This window comes from Ascaphus truei, chromosome 5 (assembly GCF_040206685.1).
Source record: "Ascaphus truei isolate aAscTru1 chromosome 5, aAscTru1.hap1, whole genome shotgun sequence".
Classification (NCBI taxonomy): Eukaryota; Metazoa; Chordata; class Amphibia; order Anura; family Ascaphidae; genus Ascaphus; species Ascaphus truei.
The window spans coordinates 90,002,018-90,026,176 of record NC_134487.1 but is presented as its reverse complement, the minus strand read 5'-3'; the positions used below and the strand labels follow the sequence as shown (position 1 = coordinate 90,026,176).

General features: G+C 38.9%; 1 protein-coding gene across 10 annotated transcripts in view; it reads left to right on the top strand.

Annotated features, from left to right (window-relative positions):
* NAV3 (neuron navigator 3) overlaps nucleotides 1-24,159 on the top strand; it is an 879,638-nt gene that overhangs the window by 652,463 nt on the left and 203,016 nt on the right. For all 10 annotated transcript variants that reach the window (XM_075600199.1, XM_075600193.1, XM_075600190.1 and 7 more), the window contains 2 exons: nucleotides 2,667-2,739; nucleotides 21,989-22,172. In XM_075600199.1, the coding sequence (XP_075456314.1) occupies nucleotides 2,667-2,739; nucleotides 21,989-22,172 (257 nt within the window). The remainder of the gene's footprint in view (nucleotides 1-2,666; nucleotides 2,740-21,988; nucleotides 22,173-24,159) is intronic.

Below are 24,159 nucleotides of genomic sequence, written 5' to 3'. Positions count from 1 at the left end.
AAGCCTATTTCCTAGCAGTTTCTGATTTTATTTTTTAAGGCCCAAATCCTCCAGTAAGGCGTTCACATGGCAACTCTACTATTTATTCTCACACGCTCAACCCCGCCAAGCAGCAAAGAGCTGTTTTTCGTTTACACTTCAAAGGGCCTTATCAGCATAGTTGTCTTATCCGAAACTTCTCACATACTGTACATTTCTGTAACGTACTGTATAACAATGCCACTAAATGAGAGTGGAAAAGCTAAAGAGGTAAATGAAACACCCTGTTGCATAGGGAGGCGAAAACATAACAATTTAGGGGGAACTGCACATTTAAGCATCTAGTTCCTCTTACCATGAGTAATAAGCAGAGTACAGAGAACAGTACAATAAAAGAATGTCAAAATCACATACTTCAGGATGTAATGTTATTCTCAGAAATATTACTGCATTTTATTTACATGTACAGAGCCTCTTAAATAGCATGCTTTGTGATGTTGCAACGAATTCCAGCAACAAGGGAATAATTGAAGCCTTTTTCAGTTACTGTATGTGTGAGCCCTTTGTTAGCACTTAGAAACAGCATGCTACATGTGCTATGGTATTTGTAATGTCTATTTGAGACGCATAGATCTAACATCATTAAATAAGTGCTGAAAATGCTAGTGAATGTGCTATACAGATAAATATCTCCACTTTATTTCAAGTCAAATCAATATTATTACGTTAGGATGGAGCGTTGATGCATTGCAAAGGGAACCTTGGCTTGACTCTCAAAATGAGAACGCTTTCCCAGCCTACCAAAGGCAGCAAATCATGTGAAGGCCCTTTTCCTTTCAAAGTGACCATATTGCAACATAAAGATACATTGTGTTGATTATGACAACACAGCTTCTCCTTGGAGAACGAGAACTCAAAAAATATTACTGGAGTTCCTCCAATACATGCAGCTGCTGCTCCCAACTGTGTCCCTAACGTCCTCTAACATCATCCAAACATACATTTTAAAACCCAACTGTGGGAACAAATCTCCAGTTAATTATTACTTTGGGTGAAAAGCCAATGAGTTGAGGAACCCACACACATTTAATATGTGAAACTTGGCACAGGTCTGGTTTTGGGACTATTGAGGTACTTCTTTTTGTTATTGGTTTGCTTCTTTTTTTCCCCTCCAGAGCAAAATGGCAAATATTATTATTTCATGTAAAAATCTGGCATATTTGTTCACCCATTGCCAATGTAGAGTCAAACTTTGATGTGCAGGCGGGAGGGCTTTTTGGCAAAGTTCAAATCCACCGAGAAAATTGTGTTTCATCTTTTCGCGAATTCGTCTGCTTGAAAAAGTCAACTGTGTTTTTTTTTAAATTCTGATACGTGAAAAATTGACTAAGCAAAAGAGAAAATTTGCTTAAAAGTAAAGTTTACGTGAAAAATGTGGTTCATTGGATAATAAACAAATGGAAAAAAACGGTGCAATTTCATGCTATTTCATGGTCTTCATTACAAAATGTTTGAATGAAAGTTCGCAGGTTTGCGAAGAAATATAAAAGTTTGTCCGAAAGTTTTCGGGCTGAACTAGTAATAACCAAACTGCAGAGTACCAGCAGATAAGGAGACTGCACCTGGTAATGATAGATACAATAAAAGGGGCTTATTACAGTATATATATATATATATATATATAACGTATTGGGTGCAATGATTTAAATGTTACATTTCTTTTTAGAAATGTAACAAGTAAATATTAATCTAGGTCGGATTTTAGCCCCTTCAGTGATTAGTGATGGTTCAACATTTTAGTAGTCGTGTTGCTCCTAGCAAAATGTAGATTCCGCTGTATATTTTGATACACCATGATAGTTCTTCATAGAGGAAATTATAGTATAGAGAGCTTTAGAAACCTCAAAGGTTTCTTCTTCAAGTATATTCTCCCAAAAAGTTGTTACAACCTACAACAAACCCGTTCAGTGGACTGTTTCCTCAGAGGTAATACAATGCGGTCCTGTTAGCACCAAAGGGACTAAAGTGAAGTATATGGAGGATTTTTGGCTTATTCGCACAATCTATCCACTGATAATTAGGTCCTTAATTGGTGGAAGTTTTTTTTTTAATGTTTTTAAATGCTAGTTGCACGACATTTGAACTAGTTAAACCCATCATGCTAGCAAACTCATTTTGAAAAGTTTTCCAGGAGCCTTTGAAAGTTACACTGCTATTAGCTAAATTACATGCTATTGAAAATAAAAAAACTTTTCACAAATCCTACATTATCATTAACATACATTCTGCACTGGCACACTTCTCAAACAAAATGTTCACTGAAGTGATTCATTGAGGCAGTCATGCACTCGGCCAGACACACACGCATAGTGTTAAGTCCTCTGTATATGGATGCTTTCATTGCTTTTTTGTACTGAACAAAATCCAGTTTTATATTAAGTAGGTGGATTGCTGAACTGCCGGCATGCCATTCTGGATTTGGCCTTTATGAATGGTTTTATAAGTCCCAAAGTTGACAATGAAAGCTTTATAGGAATTCCCTAATTAGCAATAATCATTCTTGTTAAACTTTGGTAAGGGCTACAGTCTGTCATGAATGTGAAGTATTCATTACTTTATTCAATTCTCAATCTCACACATTTTGTAAAATAGGTCTAAGTTGCTTGTTGTTTCTGTTCATGTTATAGATTGAGAATGTTGATGTCTGTCTGAGCTTTCTGGCAGCCAGAGGAGTAAATGTCCAAGGTCTTTCTGCAGAAGGTAAGAAATTCAGGCACAATCATGGCCAAGCTCCGGCTGAATTATCCCAACATTGGGTTGTTTTAATTTACAGTGTAAAGAAACTAATCTGTATTTTTGAACTTTGATTTGTAATGTTCTCTAGTAATTTAATTTTATGTTCCTAGGGCTGTCATCATGTATTAAGTATATTGAGCTTATGTTTGTATCTGAACACAGAAAGAGAATACTTGTAAGGGGCATCAAATATTTTGAGCATTGCCAGCAGTTGGATTTCCTTACAGTGTTCAGTTGCAGTTTGTAACCATATTAAGGGGCTTATTCTATATCCGCCAAAGCAGCTGATCACGCCACTTGCAGAAGAAATTCCCCATTGATTTCAATTGGGAATTTTGTCCAAATATGGCCCGATTGGCCTCTTCAGCATGTATAGAATAAGCCCCTAAGTGGTGATAATACATGATACAGTCACATGCAAGATGTACAAGAAGAGAGACAGAAAAAGCTACAACATCTATTGCGATTTTCTAGTTTGCTGTACCCAAAAATGTTTGCTGTAAAGATGATTTGTACAGTTTCTGGTTGCTCTATATATATGAGATGTTACAGTAAATAGCTAGATTTCTATAAAATATTGATAGTTAATTTCCAGCATATGGACGACATCGAATTATCAATCCAATAATGAAAATGTTCCTTTATGCAGTGAAGATTTGTTCCAAAAAATTTTTTTTTCTTGATCAAGACAAAGACACAAATTACCCAAAAGAATAAGAGAGATAGGTGTAGTCTCCACATTTTCTGCCAGCTGAAATATTGTTAGAAATTGTTCATGGGTAAATTCAAATCAGGTACATTTGATCAACATCTGATTTGATCAACATTTGATGCAGCGGCCGTTATTCGAACCCTTCACGCGCTGTATACCTCAGAATACCCATGTCATGGTGCGTGATTTCTTCCAACCGTACCACTTTAAAACGCGAGTGCAGAAAATGGCATTTTAGTGTTCTGGCTTTTAAACACCTGAAATTGGCACAGTAGCACAGTACTGTACACATTAGAATTCAATCATTTCATTGCACACAAAGAAACAGAATCCATGAAATTCAAACAAAGCAACCGCGATAAACACATGTGCCTGGGGCGATTGGACGCGTTCATGCCGCGTGGAGTACAGCAGCGCACACGAAAACTGCTCCGTGATTTGTTCGATTAACGGCCGCTGCATCTTATTTAAGACTTATTTAAGAATTTGAACATGCCAAAAAAGGGGCTTTTTAGAATTTTCTTAGAAAATCACGTATTGTCCAGTTGTATCCAGTGAAAAGATTTTAGTGGCATATTGTATTTATTTGTGAGTTTTTAGAAAATTGTGATTTTGAGAAAATTGTATTGTATAAATATAAAGAGGGCAGCAATGGTTACTTCTTTAATTAAAAAAAAAAGGCAAATCCTCGTGTTATTTATTCTAATTCTACTTACTGTATGCTTTATGCCTCTTTTAACGATTCACATTTTTTCGTGGATCGTGTGATAATCACAGAGATTTAGAACACGCTTATTTCAGGAAATTAATTTATTGAAGAATATGATTACTTACAAGTATTATCTCTATTTGCAATATTTTCATGTTTAAGTTAAAAGCAAAGAATGAAAGGGAGAAAAATTTGCATTTAAATCAGACTTAGTTATTTTATTACATATACATAATTAAATCTTATTTGACTCTTCAATGTTCATGAGCGTAACATTAAAATTGATGACTTTCAGTTGAAATCTTTATTCTATGGATGGAATATTAAAAAGCTATCCATATATTTCACATGGCTCGCTATCTAGAACATGTTCTGGCCACTACTGTATACACACTGTTCAACAATAAATAATACAGAGAAGAAGGTGGAGTGTTTATATACTGGTCACAACTCTCCCAAACCCTGCAGGAAAATCTTCAGATGGTGGTTTTTGGTATAATTCATTGATAGAGAGATATCAATTTTGTCCTTGTATTTACAGTATACATGTAAACAATACATTATGTGTCAAATAGGCACTGCTGTTACAAAGAGGAATAACCACTTACTGCTGCGGCGCATCTGAGTCTAACACATCACCGGTTTTCCCTGGCTTTTTCCTGGAATGCGACGCACTTCACCTGGAGCATGCCGCATTCATTTTGCGTTCTCAGCCACGGGTCATGCGCGGTTGACGCGCGGTTGATGCGTTTATTGAGAATGGTTCGGATTTAATAGGTTACAATTCTTCGCGTGTCCGCCAGATGGCAGATATTTATGAATTGTAATGCGCATGCACTTCAGTAATGTGTCAACTTGCAGGTGTTTCGTTTAAAAAAGATACCACAGTGTGCTATTGTAACTTGGCCTTGAGACTGAAGGAAGAGGTTGCAAAAATGTATCAATTTAGGCTTTTCATATTAAATAAAGACAAAGACCAGTTTCGGTTACAGTATTCTCCAGAGACCCGCCGCCCGCCATGAGTGTTCAAGTGCAGCCCGTTTTCCAAAAACCCGACAGAAGTTACGCGTATTTGATATGGGCCGCGATTAATGCAACAGATGATAAGATGGCAACAGTTGTTCAAATTATTCAGTATTTTATCGAAAACTATGACTTTTACAAATTTTCGCCAGCTCCTCATACGTGGAAGCGTGCAATAAGGAAAAGGTTATGTAGCGATCCCTATTTTTATCGTATTGAGCCACAATTTGTTGGAGGGTATTGGTGTGTATCACCGGCTATTTCCTGTATCTATGATCATGCAGACGGCAAAAGGCGAAGGGTCGTGTTAAAACCAACTTAGAAACGACAGCGGCTGCCAAGCAATGCACCAGCACCGGCTTCCAATAACGGACCCACCGTCAGTGACAACCCTGAGCCTGAGCCGGATTTCGCGTGCAGTTTCGATCAAGCTTGCATGTACCTAAGCAATTTCCAGCCTCATCAGCTGACTACAGGTGGACTAGTCCCACTGCAAACTATTGACGTGGATGATCAAGAAAACTGGACTGGCAGTGGACCGGCGCCGGCGCCAGCTGAATGGGAAATTCTATGGTGAGTATTGTTGCCGTATTATTTTCTGTGTTTTTTTTTATTTTGACAATACAGTATCAATATCGGTGCGATTCAAAAGTCAAGCGATTCTCCTGTAAGCAATATCATTGGCTGAGCGGCTTCTACAGTACTGTACTGCAGATACTGAACAATTGGTGGAACGCTAGGCGCATGCGCATTGGAACCTTCTTCAAACGCATATGCGTGTCATTACATCGACGGTAGGCGCATGCGCATGTGAACAGGAGACGCCCCCCGAGAAAATTATTGGTGGAACTGGCTGGGAACTTCTTTAGACCATTATAGTAAAACTTTTCTTTTTGTTTTTCCTCAGAAAAGAAAGCGGCTAATGGAGGGATTTCGATGGATAATATCGCTTTGTGTAACAATGCCTGCACATTGCTGAATCGGATTTAAAAACCCACGTACCGGAATCTACAGTTTAGTGACCGTTGTTATTGATTAGGATAGAATACTGTACCTGAAACAGTATGCTGATTTTTTCTGGCTGTACAGTATACAATACTTTTTTATAAACAGTATACTGTGTAATACACCAGAAAAAATAAAAACTATGCATTTATTCTACATGTATCACAGTTCTGTACATACATTATGTGTCTTCTACAGTATAGTGCCAGTACATACAGTACAGTACGTATCTTCTAGTTTTTTTAATACTCTTATACTGAGCATGCCTTCAGTATACAGTGCAGTATGCCTCGACATTCTAGAAACACTGTATTTTTTTACAGTAGCAAAGGAGCCAATGGAACAATGTAAAACAAATCAACATGTTCTTTTATTGGTGGAGTAAGTACAAAAACATTTATTTACAAATACTGTACAATGTAGAAACATTTTAAGTGCACAGCAATTCAAAACATCAACAGGTGTATGGTTTACTGCTACAGTAGTGAAAACATTTATGTATAGAAAGTAAAAACATTTACAGTCAGTCAGTATGGTTTACAGTCACATGTTTTAAAAACAAATTATTTATTTATAAAATATACAAAACGCAACATCTCCTTTATTAAAGTCAAAACATATACTGTACAGTGGGATGGTGTGCAAAACAGTATGCACCAGTACAGTCCTCGATGGCAGCAGACAGGCCCGGTTTTCAGGACAATGTTGAAAACCGTGCCTGTTTGCGGCCCTCAGGGACTGGAATTGTGCAGGTCCTGTGTGTGTGTGTACAGCAAGTTAAAGCAGTAAGTTAAATACAGTACAGCAGGTCAAAACATCTCCTTTATTTAAGTTCAGCCGGTCAAAACATGTACAGCACAGTTCAGCACAACAGTGTGGTCTTACAGTTCCCGTGATTAAACCATAAAGTCCACCACATTGTCCGTCCATGGCCGATTCCTTGCATGGCGCAAAACGCCATTAATGCAGTCTCGAACGCCTTTCATTACAGGATCTGTAATTGGATAAAAGCACCGCATTTCATCCAGAATGTTCTTTCTTAAATTGGCAGGAAGCGCCTTTTTTACGCGATTTCCATAGTAGTTCACTCTGAAGGCCCAGTCACAGTACAACGTGTAGGGAACATACTCTAATGTGAGTCATTACCGTATAAATACACCATCCATTTTGTGGATTCACTGCACATTGAATACACATCGACTAAACATCGAATATACATTCTTGTGTTTGTATTTCTTATCCCATTCAGCATCTGGTCTAACGAGCTTCTTCTTGTGCATGGCGTGTGGACATCTGGGTGGATGGGTGCAATGGAGGATGAGATGGGGGTTTCATGGAGAGAAGCGGCAGCGACGTCGAACAAGGGTGGAGGAGGTGACCTGTGGATATCCGGTAGAGGAGAAGCGGCAGCGTCGTCGAAGAGGGATGGAGAAAGTTACCTTTGGATTTTCGGGCGAGAAGCAGAGTCGTCTAAGAGCAAAGGAGAAAGTGACCCGTGGATTCAGAGGCGGCAGCGTCGTCGGATAGAACCTGAGAAGATGGCCTTTGGGTTTCCGGAGGGCGGCGGCAGCGTCGAAGACGAGGGGTGGAGAAGACAGGCTGAAGATTTCCCCGGGACAGCGGCGGCAGAGTCGTTGAAGCGTATGTGAGGAAGTGGTCTGCGGATTCGATGGGTTGGCTGCCAATCGTTTTGCATCGAGAGTACATCACCGTGTATCTTCTTGACATAATAAGGCTGACGTCTATGAAAACCCTTAGCCTTTGGGGTCATCAGAAGGTTTTCTTTATTGGCCTTAGCCTGTCGCTTTTGCCTTGGCATGGAAATGGCAACCGCCTTTTGCTTTTTCTACATGACAGGCACGGCAGAAGCGAGTGGGTTCCTGCGTCCGTAGAATCGAGGTTGCTCCATGGAAGCAGGTGGCACAATGCCATATCTGGACAAGGGCAAGTTCAGATAAAGATCATCGAGTGTTGGGCTATGCAAAGTGTGTAACCTTTTATGCATGGCAGCGAGGTACAGGTGTTGAAAGTGGGTGTACTCTAATGTGAGTCATTACCGTATAAATACACCATCCATTTTGTGGATTCACTGCACATTGAATACACATCGACTAAACATCGAATATACATTCTTGTGTTTGTATTTCTTTCTACTCGCAGCAATGGTTGTTAAAAAGATTTCCAAGGATCTCAGCATGCGAATTAAGGAGATGTACACGTGCGGACACCGAATTGCTGCTATCCAACACTGGTTAGCTACTTCTGGCCTCGTTGTGCCAGCAACCACCGTGAGCTATCATGCACACGGAAAAAACAGAGAACGCAAAAGGGCACCAAGGGTAACTAACACGCAAGTATATTTATAACACTTTAAAAAAAAATTTAGATCCAAAAATTTACTGTACATCTACAGTACTATATCTAATATTTTTGTTATTTCTGTAGATTTATATTACAACAGTATATATATTTTGTATATTTATATTACAACAGTATATATATTTTGTATATTCATATTTATATTACAACAGTATATATATTTTGTATATTTATATTTATATTACAACAGTATATATATTTTGTATATTCATATTTATATTACAACAGTATATATATTTTGTATATTTATATTACAACAGTATATATATTTTGTATATTTATATTACAACAGTATATATATTTTGTATATTTATATTTATATTACAACAGTATATATATTTTGTATATTTATATTACAACAGTATATATATGTTGTATATTTATATTACAACAGTATATATATTTTGTATATTTATATTTATATGACAACAATATATATATTTTGTATATTCATATTTATATTACAACAGTATATATATTTTGTATATTTATATTTATATTACAACAGTATATATATAGTTTGTATATTTATATTTATATTACAACAGTATATATATTTTGTATATTTATATTTATATTACAACAGTATACAGTATATTTTGTATATTTATATTTATATTACAACTGTATATATATTTTATATTTATATAACAACAGTATACAGTATACAGTATATTTTGTATATTTATATTTATATTACAACTGTATATATATTTTGTATATTCATATTTTTATTACAACAGTTTATATATTTTGTATATTCATATTTATAATACAACAGTATATATATTTTGTATATTTATATTATTTCAACAGTTTTATATTGCTGCATATTAATAGAACAATATATTGTATCCTGTTGATCTACTGTCTCTAATATTTTTACTTACCGGAATGTTTTTCTTTACATTGTAGGGAGACAACTCTCATGGTGGACAAAATAAGTGAGGAGAATGATGAGAAGAGTGCATTAAGGGTCAAATACACTCTGCAGGAAAATCACAATCTCACTGTATCCAAGGCCAGCATAAAGAAGATGAGACGCAGCATTGGATGGAAATATGGACGTGTGAGGTTAGTACTGGACAGTACAGGAGGTAAAAGTGTTGTTTAGGAAACTGTACTGTACCGCTAAAATTATTTATTCCTTGTCATTACAGAGCGTACCCCATGATAAGGGATGCAAACAAAATCAAAAGAGTGGTCCACAGTGGATCGACAGTGGGGAAACTTTCCAGGATTGCATCTTCACTGACGAGTCTACTGTGTCGTTGGAGAGATTTGCAAGCTTTGCATTCCACAAAAAAGGCCGCATATCTTTGAAGCCGCGGCCAAAACACCCTGTGAAGCTGCATGTGTGGGGTGCCATCTCTAGGCATGGACCAGGATGCATTGTCATCTTTGAAGGTAAAATATATCAAATATAATGTAGCCTTATGCACTGTACTTTACTAGTGTAGCCTTACTGTATGCACTGTGCTGTACTATTGTGCAGTTTTTTGAGCACTTTTCTTTTCTTGCTATAGGAATCAGGAATAAAGCTTTCTTCCAAGACAACATTGTCCCTGAGATAATACATCACAGGCGAGTTCCCGAATGGTCACCGCTTCTACCAGGACAACGATCCGAAGCACACCGCGTCAAAAGTGCATATCCTTGAGCGCGGTATAACTGGGTGAAGACACCAGCGGAGTAAGTGCGGTAACCGTGTCTCATTTTTTCCCCACTGTTTTTACTGTGTACTGTACTGTATCTCTTAAACTAATTCTCCTTTTTTTCTAATGACAGATCGCCAGACTTCAATCCGATCAAAATGGTCTGGCATCAGCTGAAGGACCATATCCGGAAAGTGGCGAAACCCTCCAAAAAGGACGAGTTGTTGAAAGGCATGAGTTTTTGGAACGATGTACTCACCGTGGAACGCTGCAATAAATATATAGACCATATTGCCACTGTGTTGCCCATTGTGATCGCGCGTAATGGGCAAGCATCAGGAAAGTAGTACTGTGCTGTAGTATTGTGAGTACAGTATGATACAGGTAAGTATGGCACAGATTTTTTCTTTCCCAATAGTCAGAGTATACAGTAGTTACAGTTTTTTTCTTTACAGAGAGAGCAGCACCAGGTTACAGTACATAGTATTTTACAGTAGTCAGAGTATACAGTAGTTCCAGTATAGACTAGTTTGACAGTACTACAGTAACCGCCTACTAACTGCTCAATTTTTTTCTTTCCAGAGATAGCAGCACCAGCCATGTACAGTTGTACTACACATCACACAATGCCATAATACAGTACGCACATAACTGAACTAATTTTTGGTTTTCTTGTCGTTTCAGGAAAAAAGGGTGGCCTGGGGGTAGGTGGGGTGTTGTGTCCAGTCTAATTTGTTTGTACAGTCAAATGTAAAGTATATAAACAGCAGTAATGATGTACACAAAACCTCTCCTCTCTCAATGAACTACTGTACTGTACACAGAATGAGGAACAAGATAAAGACGGAAAAAATAATATTACTATATATATATATATATATATTATACATTACAGTATATATTATTAAATAATATTCTTATAAATGTGCATTATTCATGTTTCCCCATGTTTTACAAATGTTTTCTAAATGTTTATCCAATTTCAATCTGCCAAAAGAACTTAATAAAGACTGCATTATGTATTATTCATGATTATTTTTATATTTGTATTTTTTGGTTCCTGATAAAATAAAATAAATATTTATTCACATTCCTGCTAACCATAATCATTGACAACAACCACAACCCCCCCTCCCCCGCCCCTACAGTACACCAATGAGTAAGAATGAATGACAAAACAACATGAATCAGTTAATGTTTTTTTAACTCTCAATTCTCACAATGCTGTGCAAATCAGATTTACATTTCAAAATCGAGAAGGGATTTTCCAAAGCGTTACCGTAAACAAAGCCTCAAAGGGTTGGGGGGGGGGTGTGGGGTGATTACACGCAGGCGCACTGAGGCTTTGTAGTTCAGCTATGGACGGATTAAGAACACAATGGCAATATTGAGAAAATTAACGACTCTATGGAGAGAGGGGGTTGGGTGACTCATGCGCAGTAAGCAGCAAGCTCCCATCTCTAAAAGGATTAGAGTACACGCAGGCGCAGTGAGGCGATTGACGCTCGGCTAGGGACGGATTAAAAACACAATGACTAACTAACTTCATAAAATTAATGACTGTGGAGGTGTCTGTCGATAAGAGTTTGTGTGTGCGTGGGGGAGGGATGAAGGATTAGTCGTGCAGCAGTTCAAAGAAATAACATATTGTACTGTAGAGTACAGTCATTTCAAAAGGCAGTTCATCATAATACTGTAATTTGATCCCTACACTCCCTAAATACAGAACATAAAAAGCACACAAATCAACCATGTGCAGGCAAACGCACAGATTTAATATCGTAATGTCAAGATTGTTTTTGCAGGCTTGTGGATAAAATAACAGTTAAAAAATCATAATTAAAAATTTTTTTGGGGGGCACTCAAGCAAGCAGTGGTGGGTGAAGTTACAGGCGCATGAGCAGGAATAAACTAGCTCCCATCCGAAAGAGGATTACACACAGGCGCATAGAGAGGTGATGCTCTGTGGAAATTAAATTCTAGAAGGGATTTTCCAAAGCGTTGCCGTAAACAAAGCCTCAAAATTCCCATCTCAAAGAGAATTACACGCAGGCGCAGTGAGGCTTTGTAGATCGGCTATGGACGGATTCAGAACACAATGGCAAGATTCAGTAAATTAACAACTCTGTGGAGAGGTGGGGGTTGGGTGACTCATGCGCAGTAAACAGCTCCCATCTCAAAAGGATTACACGCAGGCGCACTGAGGCTTTGTAGCTCGGCTATGAACGGATTAAGAACACAATGGCCAGATTCAGAAAATTAACGACTCCGTGGAATTTCAAATCCTTGAGCTAGCGTACGTGGGGGAGGGGGCTACAGGTACAGCTGCATGAAGTTCAAAGCTAAAGACATACTTTAATTTCAAAAGGCAGTTCATCATAATAATACACCCCCAAATACAGTACGTAAAAAGCACACAAATCAACCATGTGCAGTCAAATGCACAGGGTTGCAGTCAAAATCTACAGCACAGATTGAATATCGTAATACAGTAAGATGGTTTTTGCAGGCTTGTGGAGAAAAAAAATTACAATAAAAAATTTTTTTTAATTTTTTTTTGGTCACTCACTCAGGCAAGCAAGCAGTGGTGGGCGAAGTTACAGGCGCATGCGCAGTAAATTCCTGCTGTCAAGCAGGAATGTGATTGAAACCAGACACAAGTTCAAGAGATGTACTGCATTGCACAGAAGATAAGAAGTTGAAATACCCTGCAGTGCAGTTAATTATCCTGAGCGAGGGGAGAGCGCTGTATATGCAGAAATGTGACACTGTTACAGTACTGTACACGCCTATGTGTTTCAACAATTTTTAAATGAGACATACTGTACAGCAGCACAGCACTGCAAATGCATATATACTTTAAATATGCAAATTTACAATTACTGCGCGCACACACAGACTGTGTACTGACGTAGGTTGAACCGCGAAGGTATTAGACTTCCAAGACAACAGCTCGCAAACGCCCCCCTGAGTTTTTACACGGCATTGCAGTATTGCAGCCAGCGAGAATAAAATGCTAATATCACGAGCGCGAAAATAACGCAGTTCACTCCGGGCTAAAATGACAAAAAAACGCACCTAACCGGGATAATCTGAGAGCCGCGGATCTAGCCGACTTAGACTCAGATCGGCCGCCACTGTAACTGCTACATAAATTGTGCAGTAGGCACTGCTAGTCTTATATTAAGGAATCCTGTGACAAAGCAAAACCAAGTGCAATTCCCCGGTACTTCATTGCATGTTGCGGCCCTGTGACCACGCCTGAGCCGCGGCTGCCAAATGGTGTTTTGCGTCTGCCGTTCTACTTTGCAGTAACAATAGACACTGCTAGTGTATCTTTAACCTAAATTCAATGCACAGTATTCCGAGGCTTTTGTACTGTTCTGTGTAATGTAACCCACCCCTTATCCCCAGACTCTTTCAATGCAAGGAAACGTCAGATTACAGACTCAGTCCGTCTTTATAAATGATGATATATTCATTAAAGTAAATGAGAGAAACATGTATTGTACTGTACATCAGTGTAAGATTTATGAAAATAGTTATTGCTTTATACAATAACACAAATAATAAAGACTTGGGAAAAATAATACAATACCATCAACATGCCCTGGCTGTCACTTTTACAGTTTCACCTTTAAGATCACCATGGAATAGATGCATTAATTAAACACTGTGCAGCTTTGTCAAACACTGCAGTGCACGCATGCTCTATGCCAGGGGTGCGCAAACTTTTTACCCTGTGCCCCCCTGCCTGCTCTCCCCCGCTGCTCGCGCCCCCCCTTACCTTGTCTCAAGCGTCAAATGACGTAGTGGGTTCATGTGACGTCACAGTATGCATTCCATTCAATTACTGCACATGTGCACTCTACACCTACTGCATGGAATGCGTACTGTGTGTTTCATCAAATTATTGCGCATGTGTGCAGGATGTACTACACAAAGAGTTGCCGGAAAGGCCGTTGTTAGCTTAATTATTCAGTAGTGATGTTCTGTGTTGTTGGATGTGGTTTCTACATGAACAAGGTGTTGATGTTGAGAAACCTTCAGAATCCACAAAACAAGGAATAAAATAATGGCATCAATAGATAGTCCATTAAATAAAAAACAAAATTACTTAAAAATGAGCCCACCCAAACTTCTCCCCCTGATATAATTAAACAATAATCTATGTTTATTTTTAAAAAATCACGTTTTCATCTGCTTCAGTCACTGATTACTCCAGTCCGTGGGTGCCATAATAGTCCATTAATTGTGTCTTTCACGTTCATGATTTGTTCAGTAGTGTATTTAAACTGCGTCCCAAGTGCAATGTAAAATAGCTGAAATGGGACGTTTGGTTGCAACCAAATCGCCACCGGCACTCCACCGCTAGGACTACTCACCGCTGAGTTTCTTGCTGGTACGCACGCATGGGCGTACTCAAAATTGCAGTCAGAATGGCAGCTGCACGAGGTGCCCTGTGGCTGGGTAGATCTGAGGACATATAAAGATGATGGAAGGTGGCGAGGTAACCAGTAGTGAGGCGACCTGCAGCGAGTAGTTCCTGTGGCCAAATGTCCTAGCTTTCTTTCCATGGGAGTCATCTAAGTCCACATTTCTGACCCACTCAGCATCAAGTTGAAAAGGCACATGATGTGGGAAAATCAATTGGGCAAATCGATGTGGTTGTGCCCTGCAGCGTGTAGCATATCTTTCCAATGTATCCATGGATATTAGGTAAAGAGGGATGTCCGCTTCTTGATCACCACTGACAGAGATACAGGTGTTCACACCTCTGTGGTTCAGTTGCTGCAGGTGTGTTTGGGAAAAGAGGAACAGGTAACTGCTCCGGGTTGCCACTTTCTTCCAGGTCACTCTCACGGGGTCATAGGCATGTGCGATGGGTCCGAGATGGGGTGAGCTGTGTGTGATGGTGCTTGCGGTACCTGGTGCAGGACCAGCTTTGCAGAGGAGCTCAATCACTATTGTTGTTTTCTTCTTCCTGGTCCTAGAGTCTCTCCCTTTAGAGTTTTGAATGCTTCTGCAGGGTTTCTTTTCCCACCTTATTCATTGCTCAAGTGTTTTTAGGGGTCACAGGCCATCTGGTATTATCAGCAAGTATCCTGTGCCTTCTTAGGGTCATTAGTGCTGTAACTTGTACAGCACTAATCAGGTGTTCTTGTGTCCATAGAAGCCAGATTGATCCATCGTTGAAGCAAAGGATGTAGAAGAGCGATGCAGCACAAGAGTTCCATACTAGATCAAACTTTTTTATCTGTTTGTACGACAATCCAATTTCTGTGTTACTTTATATACAGTACAGCTGACGTCTATTCTGTTAAGGTGTCAAATGTTTAACACTTCTCATTGGCTGGGGCAACATTTAAACAATACGTACAATTCAAGGTGTTAATGTTGGGTAGGACTGAGTTGGTGATTGGGTGTTTATTGTGGCAAGGTGTCAAAAGTAGGACTATACTTGTAGCTTTGCTACTATAGTAAACTTACAAGGGTAAAAAAACTTGCATAACGATTTCTTCTGTCATTCCTGAAACCAAGAATTATAGTCAGCATCCACTCAAGGTTCATGTGTGGGGGGCAAGCTCTAGACTTGGATCAGGACCTATAATTATATTTGAAGGCGAGCCCACTTCATTTTCTTCTAAAAGTTAAAGATCACTGAAATAACAGCACACTAGCCAAAAGGATTGGTAAAGGCAAAGAGGCCACTACTGTCCTTGAAAGTATTCAAAAACAAGTGCAGCGAACAACACCTTGGACTCAGGAGATTTATTAGTGCAGTTCCCTGTACTGCATGCAGAACCAGGGTCTAAGCTTAGAACCAGGGTTAAAAAATGTGCACTGTACTACTCCGGACTCGCCCTAAACAATATGGAAACATAATTTTAATGCACAACTTCTGCATAACTGAACTGGACAATGCACTGACACTAAACCTACTGCAGACATTTACCAGCCAGAAGTCACCAACATGATAGCCCAAGCTAGACTGGAAAACCCATTTGTTCCGATGGTTACCAGGGTAGGGGTGATGGACTGCAAGCATCTCCGAAACAGGTGCTGCTGCTAACGCTCCTTTCGGCCATGTTTTTGTTTCGGTTTTTGTCTGTAGTTCAGTGCATTTAAAGGGGGAGACTACTACTATAATGTACATAGAATTTAATGACAATATGCTGTAGATAATACTGGTTACTTGGGGGGGTTATTGTTTATTGTTATTTTGTAGGGAAGTTATACAAGTTTTTTTTATAGCAATGTATGTTATATTGTTGTACTTTGTTTACTGCAAAATAAATACTTTGTACATATCTGAAGCAGTAACAGTCAACTCATGTACACAGTCAACGTGGGTCCAAAATATTTACATCAAATAGCACTTAGTACAACACACAGACAACAATACTCATGGGATCAGTGTAAAATATCCTCCAGTCCCAATCCGGCCCCTCATAGTTTTCATCCCTCTCCTCCAACCACTGTGGGAGGTCATGGTCTCCATGAGGAGACCATGGAGACCATGAGGCAGGAGTGTCAATATGCTTCTAAGTGTCCTGAAGATGCTCCCAGTGGTGTGCCTGCCATCTTAGAAATTGTTAGAAATTTCTAGCAGGAGGCATTAAATTGTTGAGAATAATAGCATGTTCTTGTATAGCGCTGCTAGTTTTTTATGTAGCGCTTTACAGAGACATTTTTCAGGAACAGGTCCCTGCCCCATGGAGCTTACAATCTATGTTTTTGGTGCCCGAGGCACAGGGAGATAAAATGACATGCCCAAGGCGACAAGGATCCGACACCGGGAATTGAACCATGCTTCAAACTCAGTGTCAGTCAGTGTCTTTACTCACTGAGCCACTCCTCACATTGATCTTTGTTAACCGTGTAGCACACTTTCTCCCACCCCCTGAGAGATATGACAGCTACTGTGTATGTGGTGCGTTACCTTCGGCTCACAGGAGGCTTGGACCTCCGCTGCTGGGTCCCTAGGAGAGCACTTGTCTATTTATGTTGATCACTATTTACAACCACTTGTCCGCACATTACCTTCTTTCTTACTTGACACCAAACACGTATTATCACTTTTTAACGATTTTACTTGGCACTCTGACTATCTTTGAGTCACATTAGTCTCACATTTGAGTCTCATTATACACCATAATTTCACACACACACAGTCTCACAGCCATTACTTAGAACACACATCCACATTATCACCAGCACATATCACTTTTTTATTAGACAGCATACATTTTTTGCTTCATCATAACTATTTTCAGTTTGATGGTCAGTTTTATCTCCAAACACGTGGGACTGCGATGGGTCTTGTTTTGCCCCATCCTACGCCAACCTCTTCATGGGTTGGTGGGAGATGTCCCATGTGTTTGGAGATGTGATGTGATGTCTTGCCCCATTCTGGGGGCTGTAGTCCGAGTGGAGCCCTATCCAGATAATGGCCACCCTGCACATGCACAACTGCACTGCGCTTGCGCAAGCATATTCAAGATGTCGGCGCCCTGCAAGGGGAGCTGCCTGGAGCCTCTTGCAATCCGATCGGTGCTGCAAGTTCCCCCGCTGTAGCGGAGGTAAGCAGGGGGGGGGGGGGTAGGGGACCCAGGCTATACAAGTATAAACAAAGTTGAATGACCTTAAATAAACAGTGTTTTGTACAACACTCTCTCCATGTTTCCCCCTCTCTGGGTGTCTCTATAAAAAATTATGCTATATGTTTAAAAGGTATGTTAGACAAATATCATTTATTTTACACCTGACATTTGCCCACCACTGAAGTCAGTTAAAGCATTAAAACCCCTGTTAAATTCTTGTGTCGTTCAATAGAAGAAAAATGAAAAAGAAAAACTGTGACACACCACCAGTACATGATGAGCAAGAGGGTGACTTAAAAAATAAAAAAGTTTATTGGATCAACAGCAGTAGGACCAACATATTTTGCGCAGACTGCGTTTTCTCAATAGCCTCACAGTGAGCATGTGTCATCTGCCGGCCACCGAATGAATACAATAAATAAATGGAGCCAACAAAAATGCGGGATGTGATTCCATTGACTACCCGTGGCTGCACCGCAGTGCACAAAGTGTGCCCATAGGTGGGAGTCTTGTGGCTTGTCAGACAGTAAGAAGACAGGAAGGCTGAGTCCATGGTAACTGCAGCCGTGCGGAGGCACGCTGAGGCTGAGGGAAAGTGGGTGCCTTCCCTGGCCTTAGTTCGTGCGCCGTCCGGGGGCGTGTCGGGGGGTGGGCCAGTAACGTCACGGAGCTGGTTTGCTCTCATTGGGCGAACCGCTCACGTGACTGCCCCTGCGCTCCCGTGAGCGCTCAAACTAGAATTTTTTTAAGACCTACGCCTCCGCACGCCTGCGGACGCGTGCACGAGCCCCTGCTAAAGCCGCTCTCATTGCGGCTGCAGGGGCTCACTGACAAGCGTCAGCGCGCCTCAGCACGGGTCAGCACCTAAGCGCTGACCATGGACTCAGCCTTAGTCTTGCTGCATCTGTATGGTCCTGTGTATTTAGCTTACCATTGGTTGGAGTTGCACAGAAATTGGTGTTATTTGCACTGGTGTAATTTGTGGTTAGAATTTCCATTACTACCTGGTCAGAAGAAAGTAGTTGTGAAACCTGGAAGTTTAGAATTCTACTTTTTGTGCCTAAATTTCCTGTATTGAATGATTTTTTATTCTAATGAACTTGAACAGTGTTACTTGCTCACTTTTAAATTAAATGGTTGTCTAGATAGCATTACTGGCGTGAGTCCAAAAAGTTGGTGAGATTGAATATATAAGCACAAACATGCCACCTGGTAATTAAGAGCTGCACTGCATTTGGCCTGCATGGTGTTCTTTAAATAAGTCCTTGTGCATACACTATTTATGAATAATCTAATTAACGTCATGTGTCAGTTTTCTAGATCCCCTTTTCTAAATAATGGTGGAAAAATACAGAATAGTAGCAATACACCAACATTTATTAATGTTTTACATAATAGACATTTGATACAAAATCTAAATGCTAGTTTGTTTCTTTTGGATAAATATATTCCTGGCATTATCTGCAACAGCAATATCAAAAGCACAGAAAATAAACAATGAACTCTTTTATCCATACCACATAACAAAACTTGCTGTTATATTGTGTTCATTGTTATTGTTATTTTGAAAGCTGCTTACCTTATTTCTAACCAGTTAAATATTGTTGTTATTAGACCAGTGAAAACTAGCGGATTACTGCTTTGTAGTTTTGCATGTCTTGGTGCATAGTTCTACAGCAATTAGTCTAATGTGGGGTCACATACAAACAAATAAAGTGGTGTTAATAGCAAACAGAATTACATGCTTCTTGTTTTTCTAAAACATAAGTACCCCGTATATAATTTTTTTCTTTTCCAAACGTGTGTGAGAGATTTGTTGCATGTAAGTGATTTTCCTCTGCACAATAAGAATAATTAGGACATCGGAAATGAGAGATAAGTTATTACCCTTGTGGGAGTATAAATCCAACTAAGCAACAATAATATCTTCTGGGTTATTTACAAAACAAATGAGAGTGCTGCAAATCCCACAGAGTATACAACATGTTGTGTTTTTGGTAGAGACAAGTTGAAGGAATCCTACATAAACAAGATAATTCATAAATCTGGTTGTTTGTGGTTTATTAAGACCTCACAAGTCTTTTCTTCAGGTGTACTGAAATAAAAATGACAATGGTGACCATACTTTTATTTAAGCCAGGACATGGTGTACCTATAGATTATTGCATTATATAATACCGTTTGATATCAAATACCCATTTCACTATTTTAATTACTTTCTATTAAACATGGAAATATCGAAATTGACGACAGAAAAGAATAACTAGGCTGGCCTGCCGATATTTATATCTGTTGCAAACCTGAATTCCCTATTTGATCCTTGACTTTCTTTTATATTTAGAAAATGTACTTTAGAAGCAATTTGTCATAATTCGGAGCTACTTGAATAGGCCCCCAGATCTTTACCCCTACTGTACCAATCTCTTACTTTTAACATATAGTTTAATTTTTTTCCAAGAAGTAAAGCTGCATTTTACCATTTGTTCACCGTGTATCCCAAATTATACTCTCTGCCCAATTCTTCTTTGAAGTCTTAATGCTGTTTGGACAAGTACTGTAAACCTGCACATCAGTGGATGTCTTTCACAGGCATTGCTTACCTTCCTGTTTTAAAGAAATGTCCTTTTGCTCATGATAACCACAATTGTATATCTTTTGCTTTCAATGTTGGGTCTGAATTAACGCTTTTGATCATGCAAAGTTTTATTTAAATCATACTTGTTAGTTTTTTCATCCCAGACTTGGAATCTTGTTTGTGCTTTCAACGTGATTAAGTGTTCCTAACTGCCCTACTGAGGTAGAAATCTGTTTGCGATTAAGAAGGATTAGTTCCAAAAGTGATGTTTAGATAAAAATAGAAACTGCTAGGAGTACTTTCACACACCACTTAATACAGTTCATGTGTAGACAGAGGTTCTCCAAAAGAACAGTAGATGAAAAAAAATAGAATGAAATCCATGCATGGGTATGCAAATACATCATATTTCCTATGGAGACTCTTGATATGTGTTTTAATTGTATTGTATGTCATTCATAATGCTTTTTGGCCATATTTTGTAAATCAATGGGCTGTGAGACCCCCAGAAGGTATTTTATGCAATTGCTCCCCTTACTAAATATGGACCTTTATTTCACAAAATGAATATCTCAGGGTTTTCTCTTAATGAAAAACAAATAAGCCCCAAATCACCTGAATTGTAAGAAATATTTAATAATTTGGGTAGTAAGTGTTATTTAGTTCAACCTTTTGGCCAAAACATGTTACGCATGCTACCATGTCAAAGTATACCCTTTCAGCAGGTTCCAACATTACCAATTTTATATGGCGTCCTTTGAATTTCCTATACTATATAGCAAAATGATGAAACAAAACAATGATATAATCAATATCAAGGAATGCGTAACATATATCTCCAACGACAAGGCCTTCCCCTCTCCTGTACCCACTCCAAGATGTCCTAAAAACTGTCACCAGTCTTATTTATCTCACTTATCACTCCTCTGTACATACACATACAGATGCAGCGGCCGTTATTCGAACAAATCACGGAGCCGTTTTCGTGCGCGCTGCTGTACTCCACGCGGCATTGAGGCGGCCAATACCACCAGGCACACGTGTTTATCGCGGTTGCTTTGTTTGAATTTCATGGATTCTGTTTCTTTGTGTGCAATGAAATAAATGAATTCTAATGTGTACAGTACTGTGCTACTGTTCCAATTTCAGGTGTTGAAAAACTAGAACACTGAAATGCCATTTTCTGCACTCGCGTCTAAAGGCGGTACGGTTGGAAGAAATCCCGCGCCATGACATGGGTATTCCGAGGTATACACCGCATGAAGTGTTCCAATAACGGCCGCTGCATCTGTATTTTGAGTGGGACTGCAGGGACCCCCCGCTGTGTTAATCCGATGGGCCATTAAGAATCTCACAGAAATGTTGAGGCATTGACTGTGAGACTGCCCCAGAATCGCCTAGAATTTCCCAGGACAAGTGTTCTAATACTCGTGGCTGCATCTGTAGCATATGCATAGGTCCGACTGACTGGAATGCATAAATAAGTTATTGCCTAAGATGGATTTACTTAAGATACAACAATATATGCCCATATTTTTTGTTTGCTTACAGAAATCAGGAATGGAAATTTGAAAGCCATTTTAGGACTGTTTTTCAGTCTGTCGCGCTTCAAACAGCAACAGCATCAACAGCAGCAGTATTACCAGTCATTGGTAGAGCTCCAGCAACACGTAACTCATTCCTCAACACCTGCTGAAGCGAGTCAGCCCAAAACGCAACAAGATATGCAGTCCAGGTATAGTATGACTTTATTGTGGAAGTCTCACAAACAACGAAACAATGCAAGAATCAAACTAAACATTAACAAGAAATAAAACCATACTTTTTCAATGTGTGTATTCTCCGTTAATCTTTCACCATTAAGTCGTATGGTAAGGATTGTTTTTATTTATTTCAAATTAGCAACACAGTATACTGAAAGAGGATAAGTACTCAAGAAGGCATCACAAAGTATCCTCTTCTCTTGTGTTTTCCAAATAGTAAGATATCATATGGTTCTTAAACTTAAGATATTATAATTCAGGGTGTAGGCATGCAAAACATCACAATAAACATTTTATTTTTTTAGCTTCTATCCATTTTTAGAAGTTGTATTAAACTTCAAGGCTCAAAAAGTTAATTCCCGAATAATGTGGACAAATCAGTTCAAATCTCTTCCCTGGGCACATAAAACCTAGTCTCTTTGACACCTCTCCAAAATAATTTCTTTTAGCAAAGTTAAACTATTTTCTGTTACAGTTCTTTAGCCTGATCAGCATGTATAAAGTAGCTTTGGTTAAAGTAGCGCAGAACCACAACCCACGCAGGACAGATATTTCCTCCTCTTGGACAAATCACCTTCCATTTTGGTTGCTAGCATTGTCAATTTGGGGAAATGTTGAACAGCAGAAACAATGTTAAAATGTGTAAATAGTGACTAAATGTCAGTTGTACAGAGCACACTAATGATGTGCATGCACATGCCTGGCATGCCTCGCATGTATCACATGCCTCTTACAGATTCTCCTCACATCATTGAGTTTGCAAATAGCAGATGTCACAGTTATGGGCATGGTCATGGAAGTAACACCATAAGCACCCACACAAAACATGCATTTTAATGCACGACAATGCCTTTCTGCTCTAAGCTGTTTCTTATATACAGTACTAAGCCTGTTACAAAAGTTTGTTATATCTGACACTGATTGCTAAATAAGAGGGTTTATTCCAACTCTGATCCGGCAGGAAGTTTGATGCTGAAAAAAGGAAGCACACAATTTGATACACCTCATTACAAATACTGACACTCCAACTGATGACATGGAGCAAAATACCTTCATATATTGCAGCAAATGGGTAAATTTACTGAAGTCTCCCAACTGCAAACCTGGACGATTAGTACCATATTTATCAATAAAATGAAATTCCTTTGAAAGCAATTGGACCTTTTGTTTTCTTTGACAAGTTTGGTGCACTTCTTGCACTGGTTTTGCATGCGAGACTTTAGAAAAAGATCCCACTTTATCCATATACTACAGTTTACTTCTTGAATTTGGCTATGGGTGGTTTTAATATGGTGTATTTCAAAATGTATTTATACTATGGTGTATGTAAAAATGTTATTTGTATTTTATATACACAAGACATTTTGGAGGAACTAATGGGCGTTTTTCTGAGTTTATTAGTTTACCTTTGTCATAACATTCAAGTATTTTAAACAAATTATATTTGTGTTGCAATACGGTACTTCTGCACTATTACATATCAACAATCATGTTACCATGTGTGTAAATTAGGCAGCAAAGGGGATCAGCTGTGATTTGAATTCGTTTTTTAATACATTTATTTTCAAAAATATAAATGGCAAGATAGTACCACAATAAACTAATGTATTCTTCCATTAGCTTTTGCATGTTCCACATAGCTGACAAACCCCCTTTTTAAATATTTGTATGTCATTTGGGCTTCTTTTGCAAAGATTTTCTCACTCTTAAACATTATTTTAACTTATTTGCTGTATAAAAATGAGAACATTTCTTTTTTTCTTTGAATCCATTTAATTATAATCTATTGGTCTTCCCCATTATCTCTTTAAACAAATTCTGGTATCACCATTAGAGAAATGTAACAATGTATCTGTATATCCAACTATTTAAAATTGCCAACGAGGTACTGCATGCTGCACTTTTAAATAGAGATGTGCAAACATGCCCCAATTTGCTTCGTGTATAGTATATTTTCCT